This window comes from Grus americana, chromosome Z (assembly GCF_028858705.1).
Source record: "Grus americana isolate bGruAme1 chromosome Z, bGruAme1.mat, whole genome shotgun sequence".
Lineage (NCBI taxonomy): Eukaryota > Metazoa > Chordata > Aves > Gruiformes > Gruidae > Grus > Grus americana.
Window position 1 is genome coordinate 18,252,108 of NC_072891.1, and position 18,448 is coordinate 18,270,555.

Sequence of the window (18,448 nt, forward strand, 5' to 3'; positions counted from 1 at the left end):
TATAACACTACAGCTCATGCTGAGTTGCAGTCTGTACCAGGATCAGTTCTATTTACTTGAGTGCAGTTATTCACAGAGCAGCCTATTTAGACCAGGTTTTACCTGGGTAAGCATATTGCTTTCTAATCCTTAATTTTCAGTCTCAGAACAGAGTTAGTCAGAAAATTAAGTTTGAACCTTTCTGGCAACAGGCTGGTACTTCTGTTAAAAATATTAAATAAGCAGCAACATGTCAGTTTTTCATAGAAAGGAACTTAAGAGATCCCCTGCTTGGACTTGAATTATTTCCTTAAGCTATTAAAATTGATTTACCAGAATAAAGTAAATTAAAATTTTATTAGGTCACTGAAACACCAAATGAATTAAGTCCAGAACCTGTCTTGGTGGGTAAATTATGCTTTGTTTAGCAAAAGCACAGAGTGAAGTATTCCACATAGTCTACTGAATTCCCCAGTTTCTTAAAATACCACACTGTGTCTGTAGCCAAAGTATTATTTCTCCAACATATTTCAGGGTGTTTCTATGTACCTTGCAGGTCCTTGTTTTGTCTGATATTTCATTATTCTTAAAACAGGTCCTTAGTACTCTTCTGGAAAAATGATACTAAACAATCTCTTCATAAAGGGTGCTATGAGCTGATTTGTAAAAAACATAATTCCTGTAGTTATAATTAGAACTGTAAATGCAAAATAAGCATATCATTTGTATCATTGTTAACTTTCCTTTTCCATTAAGGACTCAAGGCACAACAGCACAGTTGAAGAAGACTCCGAAGGAGATAATGATTCTGAGGAATTTTATTATGGAGGACAGGTAATGGAAGAAGTCTTTGCACAAGTTTCAAGAAACTAATATTTGAAAGCTTCTGTTGTTCATTCCATTATAAATCTAGGATAATAATTAGTTTCTTATGTTTATTCAATATCAATTAGAATGCCATGCATATATATACATAGTATTTCATAGCAGAAATATTGAATATGTTATACTGTATAATTATATCAAAATAAGATTAGTTTGTTTACATTTGAAAAGCTGTAAGAATAGAAAAGGCAAGTACTCTTCAGAGCATTTGAAAATAGAAGCCAGTTGCTTACTTCCAGGAAATATTCACTCTTTAAATCTTATCCCATTATTGATACAAGTGGGAAATCAGACTGAATCCAAATCCATCTCCTTCTGGAGTATTGCCATTTTGTAAAGTCAAGAGCACTGCAATTTGATGGTAAAAATGGTTATTACAAAACAATTTTGATGTAGGCAATAGTCCATTCTTTTTCTGAGCTCTACAGTTAAATTCACCTTGAAAAATGCTGCATATTTCTAGATGAATGTACTGCTCTGTGTCTTTCCTTCTCATTCCCTCAGCAGAATTAGCTATTATTATGTTCTCTTATGTATTGGGAAATGAAATCTCTTCATCTCTTTTCCTTTTGCAATGTCAATAGAGTGCTTCACGCCGCTAGTCTCTTTATTCAGATTTTTCATATCTTTTTAGTCTAACTATTGCCCCAAAGGAATCATTCCTCAGTTATGTTATTAGAACTGTTTATTTCGATGAACATTTTAACAAATGACAGTTGCTGTTTATGCAAGTTGTCACTGCCTAAGCCTTGAGGCTGCAGCCATCCGTGCCCTGGGTGCACAGAGCCGAGGCGGCAGGAGTGTGCCAGGAGTGCCAGCCCATTTGGTCAGTGCAGAGAGCGTGGGATGCTGATGAACAGGACATCGCCAAGCCTCTTACCTTGCAGAGCCAACAGCATGGTGGGGTTTGAACACAAAATACATGTTGAGGTGCGTTAAAAAAAAAAAAAAAAAAAAGCATGCCCCTAAAAAGCTAAAAGTGATATTGAAACTGGAACTGAACGAATGTATTTTCAGTGGCAGAAATAACTGACATGGGATATTGATTCATTTTTCACTTTAGAAATGACTGCAGGAATTGCCTCCCTTCAGCTGCCGGCTCCTGCAGCCCCACAGAGCGCTGGGAAGGACCGTGCACATATACTTCAGTGCAAAGAGAAATGTCTTATTTTAATCTGCTTGAGAGGAAAAATCTTCTGATTTTGCCCTGTAGTGATGAGTCGTGTGTACTGGCTCCATTTTTCAACTCTGCAGAAAGGGCAGTAACCTCAAGGTGAAGGAAAAGGCAGCAAACAGCTGGGAGTGCTTATTTCTTGAACAAGCACTAAAACGTTTGGTAAAGGATGCCTGCCAGTGCCCAAATGAATGAATAAATATTGATGCTGCCTATAAGGTATGAACACAGAGAGCAGTACATCATTTTGCAAGGTGTAAAAGAGCTATGTAATAGGCAGTACTGGTTAAAATTTAGTTGTCTTATATTTGAAGTGGAAACTACGTTGTATTGCATTGTCTTTTTCTAAGGTAATACATTTAATTGAAGGAATTGTAACTAGCAAAAACCCCACAATTAGATCAGAATAAAAATAAAATATCAGATTATTGTGAATGTCTTGAGTATAGAATACTTAAAAAGCAAAATAAGAAGAACAAACAAAAGACATAGAAAGTGTATTTAACAAGAGTGAAAAAAGAAAATTTTGAATTTAAAATTTCATGGTCAAAAAAGACAAAATTCTAAAGAAGACCTGTAGAATTAAAGAAAATATCGAGGACTGAAAAAATAAATAGGAAACCAAATAATGAGCAAAGTCCCTTGAGAGATAAAAAGCACAGTCCCTTTTCAAATAAAATGGTTGTAAGAGTTATTAAGTGAGCACCAGGTATATTAGGAAGACAAAATAGTTGACTGTATACGTGGGGAACAAGCAAGGCAAGCTGCTTTATTTGAGACAAGTGTGTGCTGTGCCTAAAGAGAAAGGGGACAAAAATATTGACTTTAGCAACTAGAGGGAATAGATACCAGCGTAATTGTGTGCAATACTGTTGGGAAAGGTGGAGGTCAGGGATAATTCTTAACATTTCTAAGCGGTGACAGCTGGAAAAACAAGAGAGCAGCTGATGATGTAACAGGGACCACAGAAGATGGGAAATGGCATTTGATGGGCAGTGAAAACAAGATACGACCTTTTGGTCATAAATTAAGTGTTTGTATCCACTTCCTAGGCACCTGCTTGTAATCCTCCCTACGGATTTAATGGATAAATACTTTAAAGTAGCTAAGTGATTCAATAGCCTAAGTCCTATTGATTTTCATTGGGATTTAGGTTTGTAAATCACTTAATCTCCTTTAAGAATGCAACCTTTTGTCATTATATGGGAGAAAATAATCTGAATCAGGTCTCAGATTAAAAACTGAGACTTTCTAACACAGACTCTTCAGACACAGGAAAGTTATCAGATTTTTTAGCTTTTATATTCACTTTCTCTGAGATTGTTAATTCTTGCTTTGAATCTCTGTCTTCTAAATTTGCAGATGAGAACGGGAGATTGAAACAGTAATACTACTGCCTTTGGCGCACTCTCTTCTGCTTCAGTTATAGGACATACTTGCAAATGCAGATACACAAAACTCTGGTAGTCTTCTCTGTGTACATCAGCATGACTGTGGCACTAATTCAGGGGTGCAAAATACCATACTGTGGTCTTATAATTTGCTGGAACTCTGCTTTGTTTCCTTTTTGAGTTCAAAACCTCTTACCATCAAAAAATAGATTGGAGAAAGCATTATGTTGAGCAGTTCAGTTTCTGCATAGTGTTCCTTTTGTATTTTACTACTACTGATAACATAAGACTGATTAAAAAAAATCAGTGGTTTAGGACCAATAAAGGTGGCAGTTGCACCATAGCTACAATTTGTGAAATGATTGCTGTGCTCTCTTTGGAAGCCAGACAGGAATTATTTATGCTTCTTTAAATAATTCATCTTTGAGTAATGAGCATGTAACAAGGATTCCTTTTATTCTACCTAAAATGAAAAAAAAAAAAAAATTATAATAAAAGTTTTCTTCCCATGCTCTTCTACTTGGAAAATTGTTCTGACATGCCTGCCTAAACAAGGGAGGGATACTTGGCTTATACCCTTCTGGTCATGAATGTAGTTGATGTCTCTGATAAACACATGCCAGTGCTATGCTGATGAGTTATTATTCTTTGCTGATTTTCACATGTAAAAAGTGATCGGCTGATCATTCTTTTAATTCTACTGAAATTTATTTAATTAGATTGAAAGTACATCTCCAGATACCAGAGCTGAAAGTGTCCAGCACTGGTCTCCTACAGATCTGGATGTACAAATGGAAGAAACAGTACTGCAGTTAGATACAGTTCTGCAATAACAAGAATTCTTTGCAGCAATTCCTGTATAAGGAGAGATACATATATATATGTCTAAAGGGATAAATTGCACTCTTGTGCTTTGCTCTCTGAAGCCAAATCCTACTCTCATCTCTGAATCTGTCTAAATCTAGGGAGTTCATCGACTTTTGTGGAATTACTGTCATTCTAATTGTTGTAAAGAAGTAGAATTAGGTTCACACAATCAGGAGCATATTGCTTAACGAGGCAGTAGTAATAGACTGTGAATAGAATGTTACAATCCTAAAGAGATATTTTGGTCCTTTATGAAGATAGGAGGATATTAATTATTTTGACTTCATACAGTCCAACCAAACCAGCTCACAAATTTTGCTTTATAGTGTAAGCACTAACATAACTGTTTCTATTTTTCATGTAGAGTTTGAAAAACAAGGGGAAGATGTCTAAATACATGTTTCTTTACACCATCTCTGGTAAAATACTTAAAATGGGAAAGTGTATTTTAATTTTTTTTTTCATCTGATATCATGGCACTGGTGAATAGAATACAGCCAATTAGTAGACTGAAACTGTAATTTCGATACTTGGTATGTGGTATAGTTTCATGCTTCTCTTGTTGAGCCCGTGCTATTCTGTGTCTAATATGTAAGTGTGACGACAAGCCAGAGGGAGCAAACCTTTATCCTTTACTGGTTGGACTGGGATGATATGACTGGGGAGATCTGGCTTTTCTCCTACTTAACAGTTTTAAAATGCAGAAGTGTCCCAGAACAAACCCCAGGACAAGACAGGACAGAGGGATGAATCCTTTGCAGCTTCTCTTCCCACAAACAGGAGTGGGACCCTCAAAAAATTTTGACGCAGAGGTGCCTGCTTTGCAAATCTCATTGCTTAGCAGAGCTAGACCATCTCAGTGCTTCAGCTTATTAACACAATGTCCTTTCTGAGCATGGCATTAAGTAATCTTTATGTAGCATATTTTGTATGGAGAACTTTCAAGAGCCTAGGTCATGTGCCAGTAATGAAATAAATAAGAAATCCTAGGATATTTTTTTTCCCGGTAGGTTAGCTATGATGGAGAACTTCACAAGCACCCACAGCTGGAGGCTGATTTGACAGCAGTGAGAGAGATCTATGGACCTAATGCAGTATCTCTCAGGTATGTCATTGACATTTCTGTATTCTGGAACCTTTAACATTTTGGAGATTGAGTTCCATGTGGACCTTCCCTCATTGCCAAAGCAGAAGTCTCTTCTGGTGATTTCTGCATATTGTGTGGCAAAAGGAAGGAGCACTGCTGGTCTAGCAATAATGCTCCTTTTGCTTGTTCTTTTTTTGTGGTTGAGTACTGATACAACTGACTGTGCTGAGAACAAGCCCTGGAAGCCTGTTCTAAAACATTATTGTCTTCTGCAGTTCAGTCAGTTTTTGATCAGACTGTTGTATTTTGTTGAAAATTACTATTCAGCGTTAGTCTAAACCCTTGTTAAACTCCTTTTCTGTCATACTCTGTGTTTTGCCCTGGAGGTGAAGAAGAGGAATGATAAGAGATTTAGTAAATGTTTTCCCTAGGGAAAGATTGAAGGAATTGGATTTGTCTATTTGAGAAAAAAGAGAAGGAGAAGACATAATAACAGTTCTCCTCCTTCAAAAAAGCAGTTTGTGGATAGGAAGAGTGAGCAAATGTTCTCTGTTGTCATCATGAGAAAGACAATAAGAAACTAGCTGTGTAGCAACAAGCAAGAATTTGAGTAGATTTTAGGGAAGCTTTTTTATTGTGGGAATCTAAAGTATCCTACACAGAGAAGTGGTGGAACCTCAGTCAGAGGTGGATTGCAAAGCGTAATTACACAAAAATTCTGTTGGGCATATATAAGCACGCATGATTCTGCCATAGGATATAGCTATATGATATTTTTAATACTCTTCAGATCTTTTATAACTTCATTTTCCATCTATGCAATCTTAATTTCATAAAAATAACAGGTAGGCAAGATGTAACAGACCTGTCAGATGTATTACAAAGAAAATATCAAAGTTGTCATACAAACCAAGTAATAAATACAGAGAAGATAAAAACCTTAGGCCTACATATATTGCAAGGAACAATTCCCATTAACCTCTAAACAATAAGCTCTGTTACTTTTGTCTAAGAAGAGGGAGCACGTCTACAGCAATCGTGTACTATACCTTTTCAAATTAAGTGGAAATTTCATTACATTTCAAGGACCTGGGGAACTGAAATCCGAAGAGTCATATATGGGTTTAGGAAATGAATGAGATGCATGTTTAGTTGCCAAACTGATAACTATGAAATTGAGAAAACCTTGATAATAGGCTCCTTCAAGGTCCTAAAATTGAAACATTATATGTAACCTTTCAAAAACTTTAATGCATCTAATTTATTGAATCAGCTGTTACATTGGGAGCACTGTGATCTCCTTGAGCTCACTGTAGTAGAAATTAGCATCTGTGGCTGCTTTTGGCATGTGGAAAACTTTAATGCTTCTTCCACTCTGTTGCAGCTGAAAATACCCATAAATTCTTGGAAATGACAAACACAGCATTAAGCATTCAGTTTCATCCTTCTTGTGCAGCTCTAATACTCTGTGGAGAGAGAAGTCTGTCTGACATATTGACACCCGCTAAGATGCCTATTTCCTAGACAGCTGACCCTCTTTTAGTAATCTCTTGCTGTCACAGAGCAAACTGTACATATAAAAGTGAAATTCCTATACCTGCATGCTTTTCACCACTGCCCTTTGAATTCTGGCCAGCAAAGCCGTGAGAAAGCCCTCTTGACCATTGATCCAAACTCTTCAGCATCGATTTACATTGCTTATGCATTGATGGACAAAGGACCTCTGGGAGCTTCAAAATCACGATGTGTTCATGGAGACATTGTAGGCAGCAGATCATAAGCTGCAGGTGCTGGAAGAAAACATGATTTCTTCCCCCCTGTCAACTTGGAGAAGTAAAACTAGAGTCAGCATCATGTGTCTAAAATCTATTTTCTAGTATGTAATAGAGTGGGTGCAAAGGGCTTTCGGTAACTATGGAAATTCCACAATTATAACTTACTTTTATCTTATCATTTCTTCCACTAATATTTCTGGGTTTTTTTAGTTCAACTGTGTTTCTGTTTAATTTCTAAAATTATACTTTTTCACAGCCTTTTGAATCTCAGTCATGTGAGTAACACTAGCTTGTGTTCATAAATATTACTTAAGAGTTCATAACAATCTGTTCTTTGGATCTTCTGGAAAATTAATAAAAAAAACTTTGAGGCCACTGTTGTGTAGGATAATGGTTAAGCCATGCAGTAGATGGAGAATTTCACTGTTTCAAAGCCAGGTCTTCACTGAGCTGTCAGAGGTCAGTGAGCACCTGTACGTGTAGCTCTGGGTGAGTGGACTCTGGAGAAGCTGTCAGGGTGGCTGGGAAGCCTCAAGGTAACACAGCCCTGGCCAGTGTTTACCTGCCCCGTGTGTACCATGTGTGGACACCTCTGATTTAGAGAGAGACTTTGGGTTTGCCCTTACGGGAGACAACCATTGGGATGCCAAGTTTTGGTGGAAGGGATATCCTCCACCAAACTTCACAAAAGTTTCATTTCCAGTGTGAGCTAGGTCCTACCATGGGCTACCATTCACGAAGATATTTTTGTATTTCAAAATTACCTTATCAATTTATTTATGCAGAACTGCTACTGTGCACTGTCTTAATCTAGTAAGCGTGGAAGTCACTGTGAGAATAAGCACATAAATGCAGTGTAAAGAAAGCCTAGTGACTAGAAGCTAATCTGTGAAAAATTGAGAGTGATTGAACTTCTACAGTATTGTCCAAGTAAATAATTTAAATGAAAAGGGAAGCCATTTTTTGTTTAGGTGTATGAATGAGTATTTTCTAGCTCTATTTTTCAGAAGTCTTCAAGTACGTTGGGGGAGGGCGATCAGAATGAGTCAGAAAATAAGAGGCAGAAAAGTCACACTTTAAATGTAAGATTTCAGATGGCAATGAAACACCTATGAGCATAAGTTAAATCTGAACCTTGGGGATTCCAGCAGTACTACACATAACAGATAAAATAAGGTAACTATTGCCTTGAGCACGTTACAGGGCAATCTTTATGTTTTGACAAACAATGCTTGAATGTATGAAGCAATCCCACAGGTATAATATGCCATCTTCTAGGCTGTGTTGTATTTATCTTCAATGATTTATCTCAAGCCTCTCCTTAGGTTACTGGCTGTTAACCTGAAATACTTTTGAAAATTAACTAGAGTTTTCTTTTGTCATAAATAGGAGAAGTATATGACCATTATTGTTTTCTTGATTTATTTGTGCAATACACAAGATGAAAATACATAGCAGCAATGGAGAGAGAATTTGAGGGAATTAGTAGAGAAAAAGATTTAGCCTGTTTAAGCAAGATCTACTGAAAGAAAGTTTCAGTGCAGCAGACAGTCACCCAGTGGGAATATTGATCCAATCTATGTAAATGTGTATTTTATAACCATTCTGATTTTACAAAAGAGATTAGCCTCTATAAAATCTTCCCTGTTATAAGTACTACTGGGCTGAGTATCTTAAAGAGCTCTAATGTAATGTAATTCTTTCCTTTCAGGGAATATGGAGCCATTGATGATGTAGATATTGATCTGCATATTGATGTTAGCTTTCTTGATGTAAGTAATCTAATCACAGAATTACATAATGAACATTAATACCCATTTAATTGTGCTACACATCAGACTCTCTAGACAACCACTGATATATTCCTTTTACGGAGATTTGATCTTCACAAGTGACTGTCACGTTATTGATTGCTACTCAGTGGAAAGGTTTCCTTTTCCTTTTATGATCACATTGTTAAAATGCTTTCTAGGCTTTTATTTACTGCATGTGTATTTCCTTTCAAACATGCTTTGTGAATGGTAAATGTTTTAACTGATATAAATGAAATACATTTCTTTTTTTGCTATCCTAGACATTAGTTAGGTGAAAGCACTTCATAGAGTCCTGGAGAGAAGACGACCTTGGCTGGAGCTCTCCTGTGTGCTTCTCAACATCTGCAGCTGATTAGGGAGAAGCTTGAGTGGCAAAGGAGACACAGGACAGTGATGCTGTTGACTGGCAGCATGGCTTCTGTAACAGTTATGCTGTCATTAACTCCACACTTCTTCACCTCAACTGTGCAGTAACTTCCTGTCCTCTAGATAGAGAATAAATGTAGTGCTTTTAAGGGCATCATTAGCTTTTGCACAGATATGTCATATTCTTAGGTCAGCACAGCACATAAGATAGTTGTTCCTGGACTTTCTAAACTGTAAGAAAATCTGATCATACCTTGAATTATTTTAATGAGTCTTAAGGAACAAAAGTTTCCTGTGCCTTGTGTTATGGGATGAGTTTCCATCTTTATTTGCTCCTTTGCTTCTCAGCTTTGAAGCAGCATCTCTTGATAGATGGGAAAGTGCCTGCACTGTAGATATGGTGTTGTGTATAAGGCTGTGCCGTTTAAATGAGTATACTCAACAACTGGAAGCAGTCTAACACTGCTCTTAGAGGGGCATCACCAGGCAATAGCTTGTCCTAAGTCTCAACTTTAAAGCTCGAGTAGGTATTCCATGAATGGGTAAAAGGATGGATAGTGTTTATAACAACCCTAAGGTAGACTGACAAAATGCAGTAGTTTCTCATGATGGCTAATGGTGTCTGTTTTCTTTTTATCTTGAACTAGGAAGAGATTGCTGTGGCTTGGGATGTGATTCGCACAGAGCCTATAATAGTGCGATTGCACTGTTCACTTACACAGTACTTAAATGGTCCAGGTTAGTCATGTGTGTATTCTTCATGTGTCTCGGTCTGAGCCAGGTACTGGGTGATAGATACTCATTCACTGCCAAATCTTTGACCCTGCATGTGCATAGATGTACTGCTGAGAGCAGTCCTACTGGTTTGAAATTATGCTTACATGTATTTGTATGGCTAGGCCCTCAATAATGACATGAGCATCTAATTTAAACTTTCATAGGCTGATTTTTGGAACTTGTTTTCCTGATACCCTTTGAAATGCAGCTGCTTCCCCTAGGAACCAGGGTTAAGGAATAAAGATGTACAGTTTCTAATATGTGATTTCCTGATTTTGGAAGTCAGGGATCATCTGCACAGATGAGATATCACTAATAAGGTATACGTACACAGACCCATGCAGCACATTAATATGCCCTTTTTCATGCACCTTTGAAGAATCAGGCCATGATAATTATCCTTTCAGCTTCTGATTTCTATATGACTGTGTGAACTCTGTGAATCTTTACATTTAAATGAGTTGTTAAGTGAGTAAAGCTCCCTCATTAGAGTGAAAATGGTCAAACTGCTGAATAATCAACTGATTTTGAAGATTTGGAAACATTCATATGCAAGAGTCAACTTCATATATATTTTTACAATGGGAAGTCAGAACTAAGTTGCGATTTGGATCATAACTTGCCTGGCTTTGGAGGCTTCCAGTGTGCAAGCTGTCAGTTCAGTCTTGTATCTGAGGGAGAATTCTGCCTCTGGAAAATAAATAGATATTTCCAGTCATAATATGTTTAGCAAAATCTGTCCCAGTGAGCTATTTTTATAGGATATGTTGCCTGCCGATGCTAAGCTATATTCTGTTCATTCAAATAAGCATTTCATTACATCATTTTTTTTTTTTAACTTGACTTTGGTCTTTTTGTCTGTATTTTATTCCTTCAATCTTTTTTATATATGCAGATCTCAAAATATGTATTTGCCATAGCAGGTATCAGTGTTAGTATTCAGAACAGTTCTATCAAAATGTAATTTAAAAAAAAAAAAGTGCAGCAAATAAGAGAGGGTGAAGCGTGAAGAGCAGCATGCAGTAAGAAATGATGTAGTGAAATGAGAAGTAGCAACAAGATATCTTCTGGACCATTGACAGGGTTAAAATGGGAAGCTTAGTTCCCAGTCCTGCAGCTGACTGATTGTGGGAGTGCCTGAGTACCGAGAAAGGCAAAATCAGGGCCAGAGGCAAGTGCTTCGCTGCTACTAGTTTTATGAGCTCAGCTGCTGTTCCACCATGTCTCTTTACTAGAAAAGGACAATGAGATTCACCATCTTTTGTGTAAGAAGACCCCTTCTCTGTGCACTCCTCTTCCCTCTTAAATATGTTATTTTGAGACTTCTGGACCATAACTTTATGCTGCATCTTTTTCTCCTATACTACTTTCTGTTGATTGATAAAAGAAACAAAAATGCAGTATACTCCAAAGCACTATGGGAAGTATTCATACCAGCTTGTAGCTGTGTAATATCCTGATTTTAGATAGTCATTCTTCTAGTTAATAGCTTGTCTCATTATTGTACTTGTGGGCAGTTTCTCCCACATGCCTTAGAAGCCTGTCATAGATGAGGATGAATCAGCCTTTGGAGGTACTGGGCTGTCTCCTCTGGCTGTGGAGCTTAGACAACAACTGTAGTCTAGATGTCAGATTTTACGATTACTGGTCTAGATGTAATGATTCTCATTGAAAATATTCCCCCCACACACTACGTGTCCTAAATTTGACAATCTAAATATATTACTACCCCTAATTGAATCATTCATCCCTTTTGAAAAAAAAAACCATTTTGTCTTTAAAAGATGAGATTATATTTGAATAATAACATTAGAGAAAGGGTTTCTAGAGGGCTTTGAATTAAGTGAAATTGGATGGCCAGGTTAGATATATTGCATTTTATTTTTAAATTTAATTTATTTAAGTGAAATCAAAGGTTAAACTTTGACATTCTGAATAAAATCTGGCATCCTGAGTGATCACAATAATATAGCTTTTAAAATACTGGTTTACTTTTTCTAATAAAATTTGAACCGACCCCAGATCTTTTTGGTTTCATTCCTTTTTTATTTTACTGTAGTCATTACCACCTTATGTAATACAAAGTATAAAGTCTATTTGTGCTTGTAATATCTGTTGGCTGTTGTCCTGCCTTGAGGACCTGAGGCTCTCTCAACAAGTGCTGGATTCCATCTGCCACTTCTATCTAGCAAATGGTATTAAAGGATTTTAGTAGTACCAGGAGCTAATTTCCAGCATTCACCCTATACACTTTCAATTTTTTGACAGAGGAATATGGATATACCAATGTTAGGACAGGTCTTGAGGAAAATTCAGTGTAATCCTTGGCCTCCGAAGTTCATATTCAGACACTTAGATGACTATTGTGGATCTTGTATTAAAACGCCCTCGGAAAGAAAACCCTGATACTAATTAATTGAGTTTATTCCACTCTGGATTTTCTTCATAGTCACAGGAACTGTAGTGTGTAAAGACTACTTACTTGGAAAAAAGTTTGAGATGAATTACCAGTCTGGATACATTTAATCTGATGCTGCTCTCTAGTACTTGCATAATATAAAAAACCAAATACACAGTTTTGTAATTAAAATTAGTGGGAAGAGATACATTTATGGGAATTCAATTTCTAAGATACTAATTTGTAAAATTACAAATTATATTTGCTGATATTCCCAAAAAGACCATTCATGTCTTAATAGGCTTCGATGACATGTCCACTTTAACCATCGCTTCAATGGCATTGTCTATAGTAAAGGTCCAGGCAGAACGGCGTCCTTAAATAAGATTTATATGGTCATGAGTTCTTGATTATTGCTGTTAGTTCATGTATCAACAATATCTCCTTTTTTCGTAGTGCCAACTGTGGATGTATTTCAGATCTCTACTAAGGAAAGATTTGGGCTGGGACATCAGCTGAAAAAGTAAGTCTAGAAAAGTGTAAACCCCTGTTTATAGGCAAATACTACCTCTTTTTAGTTCCTGGACCATGCCAGCTAGGATAAAATTCACAGCTTGTCAGTTTGGTTCTGAACTTGGTTTTCTTTAAATAAAAAATAACAGGATTTGCCTTTTTAAGTTCAGTTTTGACAGTTGTTGGGGAGAACCTGATTTGTGCTGCCTGACAGGTTTTTCTGTCACTTTGCTGCCATTTAGGAAGTAAACTACACAAGTTCAAAAGACTGTAGCTAGGAGTGTTCAATGTCATGTTTCTGCTTAGATGGTGAAGCCTCTGGAGCAGGAATCTTTTTGAGCATCATGCATACCCTAAGGGGACTATGCTTTCATGGTGCTCTCTGGGATGTACCACAGTAATGAGGCCATCCACGTTTTGAGGACAAGAGGGAAGAATAGTTGAAAAAATTACCGGTTTCATGTGGTCATGGTACAGTTCAATTTAATAAAATTTTGCTGAGTCATCTTTTCACATATGCTTGTGTATGTATAATAAAATGACAAGAATATAGGCTTTAATATCTGACCATTGCAACATTAAGAATCCCTTAACAAAAAAAAATCTTTTACTGTTTGGTTTTTAAAGAAATTCAGTGCAGCATTTTCATAATCTTACAAATGAAACAATGTTACTAAAATCTCTATGGTACATGACTTGGAATAAAAAAAATAAAAAGCTCCCCTGACATGAACAGTCTCTTAAAACATTTCAGTACTTACACTGTCTCTGATTTGTGCACCGGGTAATTACTAAAGGTTCCCGTAAAACATTTTCAAGGACACAGCTGCATAATTGACAGTTGAGCAGAAATCAGAATACCCATGAACCCCGTGGCCCCTCGTGGCTGTAGCAGCAGAATATTCATGTATGAAGATTGACTAAATTTCCGATAAAGTCCATACCAATTTCCACCTTGACTTTATCACTTAAAGACCCCCGCTGCTAGATTAGAGTCACAGAGTAATTTGGCTTGAAACTACTGGAGGTCACCTAGTGCAGCCTCCTGCTCCAGGTACCACTAACTTCAAAGTTATATTAGTTCACTCAGGGTCTCAGGCAGCTGAGCTGTGAAATCTCCAGCCTTGGTGGGCAACCTGTTGTACTTAACCGCTCTTCTTGTGGATGTCATCTTTTTATAGCCTTTATGGTTTTTAGTTTTCCTTGCTACAACTTGTGACCTCTGCCTTTTGCTGTCCATCTCTGGGAAGTGTCTGCCTCTGTCTTCTCTGTAACTCCTCTTTGGGTAGTGTAATATTCGACAACCCTGCCTTCATGTTTGTGCCTTAGGAGAATATGCTCTGACTTGAGCAGTGTGGATGCTGTAGCCTACCGCTGTAGGTACTGGAGAGACAGATGCCTGTCTGAGATGCCTTTGAATCAGTTTGTCTCTAGATCTTCATGAGAGGCATACCTGCATCATTCTTGCAGTGGTTGTTTACGCAGACTGTACTCTCAGAAAGAGTTCCATGTAAATTAGTTTTATGTCGGGAAAAAAAACATTTTTGAGGAGCTGAGGCACCTGATCATACATACACATACATAACAGATAAACTCTGCCTGTAGAGTGAGGACAGTCGCCTACGTGGTGAACAGAGAGACCCTAGTATTAAAGTGAGTATGTTGTGGCTAGGATAAGAAAATCTTTTTTTCTTAATTTGCAGAATCATGCAGACATTTGTTACACAACAGTGGAAGAACAGCAAAGAGAAATCTAATTGTACGCACAATAAGAAGGTGTCCGACAAAAAAGTGAAATCACCTCTGCACATCTTTTCTACATTGCGCAGGTAATAGCAAGGAAAATGAGCTGTTACCATCATATCCTGTATAAAATCCACAGCAGATTTCACAAGGTGAAATGTTGACTTTTCTCCACAGAGAAGTGCTCTATTTATATCTTACCTCATGGGTTTCCAGTCCTTGCCTTGCATGACATCAAAAGTGAACTAGGTACTACCACAGCTTTTAAGACTATTTGAAGGCAAAGCATTTCAGTGCCCTGCTCTCTGAAATAGCCATGTTTCATCTAGAATTGGAAATAATTAATTTTATATTATTTAACTTCTTGTATTTTTATCTTTATAGCTTGGTAGCATTTGACTGTTACTTGAATAACAAGAGTATAAATATAAGTAATACATACAAGTAATATATAACATATATATATATTATATTTATTAAAAAATGTTGAGGTTGTCTAGCTATTCTTTCCACAGCAGTTCTTTCCACAGCTGTGTGTATTTTTAATTTTTTAAAACTAGAATGGTCATTAATGAAAGACTGATTTTTAGAGCTGCTGAGCACCCACCTGTTTCCACTGTTTGAGTACATTAATGTTCACCACTTCTGAAATTCAGGCACAGAATTTCAAAGAACAAAGGCATTAAAAACATAAGAAGTAGTTTGTGAATAGTTCATTTGAATTCATTATGACTTCTCCCAGATAATAATTTTCTTAAGTGTGTGTAAAATCAGGCTCTGATTCTATCTCTTTCAGGAATGTAACTATTTACTCTAACATGTTTTCCTGCTTAAGAAGGGTTGACAGGTCACCTCTTCTGTGAATTTGAATTGAATGCTTCTTTGACCATTCCTTCTTTCTGATGAATTTTGCCATTCTAAATTCTGTCTATAAAAAAGAGAAGGAGAACAATGATCATTCACAATGAAGAAGAGAGGAATGTCAAAGATGACAAAAGACTGTCTTTTCAAAGGTAGAAGAGAAATGTGGTGGTTTAAGTAGAAAGCTTACCCATTCCCTACCATGCCACACACCATTGCCTAGTGCAGGCTGTAGCTTGGGGTTTGGTTTTATTCAGAAAGGGCCAGCCCGATCTTTTCCCTCATGGTTTGGCTGCTGCTGCAGTGCCTGTCCAAAGATGGCTGGGACCCCCTCTGTCTCTAGAGCTCCATTCCTACCTCCTGTCTGCAGGAGGGTGGTAGTGAGCCAACTGCAACAGTGCGTCAGCAGCCTCCACGTGCAGCTTCGACTGTCACCACTTGCTAACAGGTTGGGGAAACCTGCCAGCCTCTCCCCTTGGGGTTTCACTTCTTTTCTAGTCTATCCAAGCCCAAAAAGATATTCCAAAGATTGGGATTGCTTATAAAGCATAGAAAAACTATTCAGCGTACCTGTTACATGTTCTTGCTTTGCAAGGAAAGGCGAATGTGAAACTTAGAGAATGTGACAGTTCACGTGAATTTTGTTTTGTGAAAACCTTTTGTTCTTTTTTCTGTGCTCATAATTTAGGTCCCTTGCATTCAGGAAAGGAACAGGAAAGATGATCATCAAATTGTCTTCCACAAGGCACACAGATTATTCTGGGTTTTTTAAAAAATAATGTTCATTTCAACTGAATTAAATTTGATTTACTGACTGCAAGTTTCACTGCTCATTATATCTTCCATTGGATCTGGAGATAGAATTTGTTATGCTGTGTCCTGAAGACAGTAACTTTAATGGGAACATGCCATGATGATTGCATAGGAAAGAGAGATTTTGATAAGGAAAATGTGGTATAATCTTATGTGAAATAATGTAGTTTTCATTTCAAAGATAATTCCCTGAATAAATGGTTTGTTAAGAGACATAGTGACCTTTACAAAAAGCTGTAAGGATATGGCTCTAATTTCTACTTAAGTATTTAGTTGTCTGTTTGATCGATGAACTTGTGTGTAAATAGGAGTAAGATGTCTGGTATTGAAAAATTAGTCCTACATACTATTGCTCATTTTCTTAATGTTGGACTGCCTTTATTACGAGTAAAATACCTAAAGACACGTGACACTTAAAATTGTTACTTATGTGTGATCTTGCTTGATTTGCACAAGATTTTGATTATTCTCCAACTTTGTTTTCTCCTTCTTTATTTTTAAGGTCGCCAAGTTATCCTCCACCTGGCTGCGGTAAAAATAAATCAAAGCTGAAATCAGAACAGGATGGCATCTCCAAAACTCACAAGCTACTGAGAAGGACTTGCTCTAGCACAGTGAAAGCGGAGGATATGTGTGCCACAAAATCTCACAGAACCTTTGGCCGCTCGTTGTCGAGTGACCCTAGGGCTGAACAGACAATGGCTATTAAATCGCACAAACTGTTGAATCGTTCTTGCTCTGCAGCCGTCAAGCAGGAGGAATGCATCGCTTTAAAGCCCCATAAGCTATTAAGTAGGTCGTGTTCTGGGGATCCTCGATGTGAGCACAACAGCACCTTGAAGCCCCACAAACTTTTAAGCAGGTCCTACTCCAGTAATCTTAGAATGGAAGAATTGGATGGATTGAAGAACCACAAGTTACTCAGCAAGACTTACTCCAATGCCCCTAAATCATCCAAAATGGAGCCTTTCAAGGAGTCCACCATAGCAGAGAGCAGGAGGCTCTCTCTTACCTCAGGGCTTATTGGTATCTTAACACCATCTTCATCATCACCTTCACAAGCTGCTGTGCGTAATAATTTATTCTGCTCATTTTCCTCCTATTATTTTCCAAATGTGCTGTTATGCTTGTTATGCAAAGGCATTAATACTTAGGACATATGTAAGTGAATATATTGGATATATTGAATATATTGGAAGATAGACCAATGGAGTTAGCTTTTTAAGGAGGATTTAAACAGCTGAACACGCACATATATTTAAGTTATATAACTAGAATTTGCTTAGGTCAAGACAGAGATTTTACATGCCACATTGAATACAACTCAATGTACCTGCTGGCCATGGGAAAAGTTCAATCATGCAGTTGCTTCCATGCTTCCTTTCTTGCTGCAGGAAGAAGGGAGAGTGTGAGCTTCTGTGCTGCAAAATTGGCTTGGCCACACAGGTCTTTTCTCATTTCCCTGTGTGCTTTGTGGGGGAAGCAACTGTCCATTGGCTTGTTCAGGTGCCAAGTCATCTCTCCTTCTGGTCTTTGCATCTGTGATCGTCATCATAGTGGAAAGAATGCAGTCATGATTCAGCTCACCTCTTGTGAATTTGTGCTTTCTGAAATGTTTAACCTTCAAACACACTGGTGGCAGCTGGAGGTCGGGGAAGGAATTAGGTCCACACTGGTCCACCTTCTTTCCCCAGAGCCATGATCAATTGGGAAAGCAAATGGTAGCACATATTCTTAAATTTAAGAAAGAATATTCAAAATTAATTCTTCCGCCTCTTAAAAATGGCTTTTACACTTTAGAGGCAGGAGTGGGTCTGTTTGCATTCTTTCAAGGCACCTGTCTGTTTTCTCTCTTAGATCTGGGGAGAGGCACTTAGGAGACAGTCCTCTCCATTTCCTTGGCCTGGTGGTACCTTGACGTTCTCAGCAAGAAAAAGCTGATTCTTGCTTGAAATGCTGTACATATATTCAAAATAGCACACTCTGAAGAATGAAATTACATTGA

At 37.5% G+C, this 18,448-nt stretch overlaps 1 protein-coding gene across 3 annotated transcripts in view; it reads left to right on the forward strand.

Moving 5' to 3' along the window:
• Positions 1-18,448, forward strand: part of PARP8 (poly(ADP-ribose) polymerase family member 8) — a 125,700-nt gene that overhangs the window by 62,781 nt on the left and 44,471 nt on the right. For 2 of the 3 annotated variants that reach the window (XM_054810526.1, XM_054810527.1), the window contains exons 6-12: positions 736-813; positions 5,307-5,401; positions 8,870-8,930; positions 9,986-10,076; positions 12,970-13,036; positions 14,730-14,855; positions 16,946-17,510. In XM_054810526.1, coding sequence (XP_054666501.1) covers positions 736-813; positions 5,307-5,401; positions 8,870-8,930; positions 9,986-10,076; positions 12,970-13,036; positions 14,730-14,855; positions 16,946-17,510 — 1,083 coding nt within the window. The remainder of the gene's footprint in view (positions 1-735; positions 814-5,306; positions 5,402-8,869; positions 8,931-9,985; positions 10,077-12,969; positions 13,037-14,729; positions 14,856-16,945; positions 17,511-18,448) is intronic. The other variant, XM_054810528.1, reaches the window with a different exon arrangement.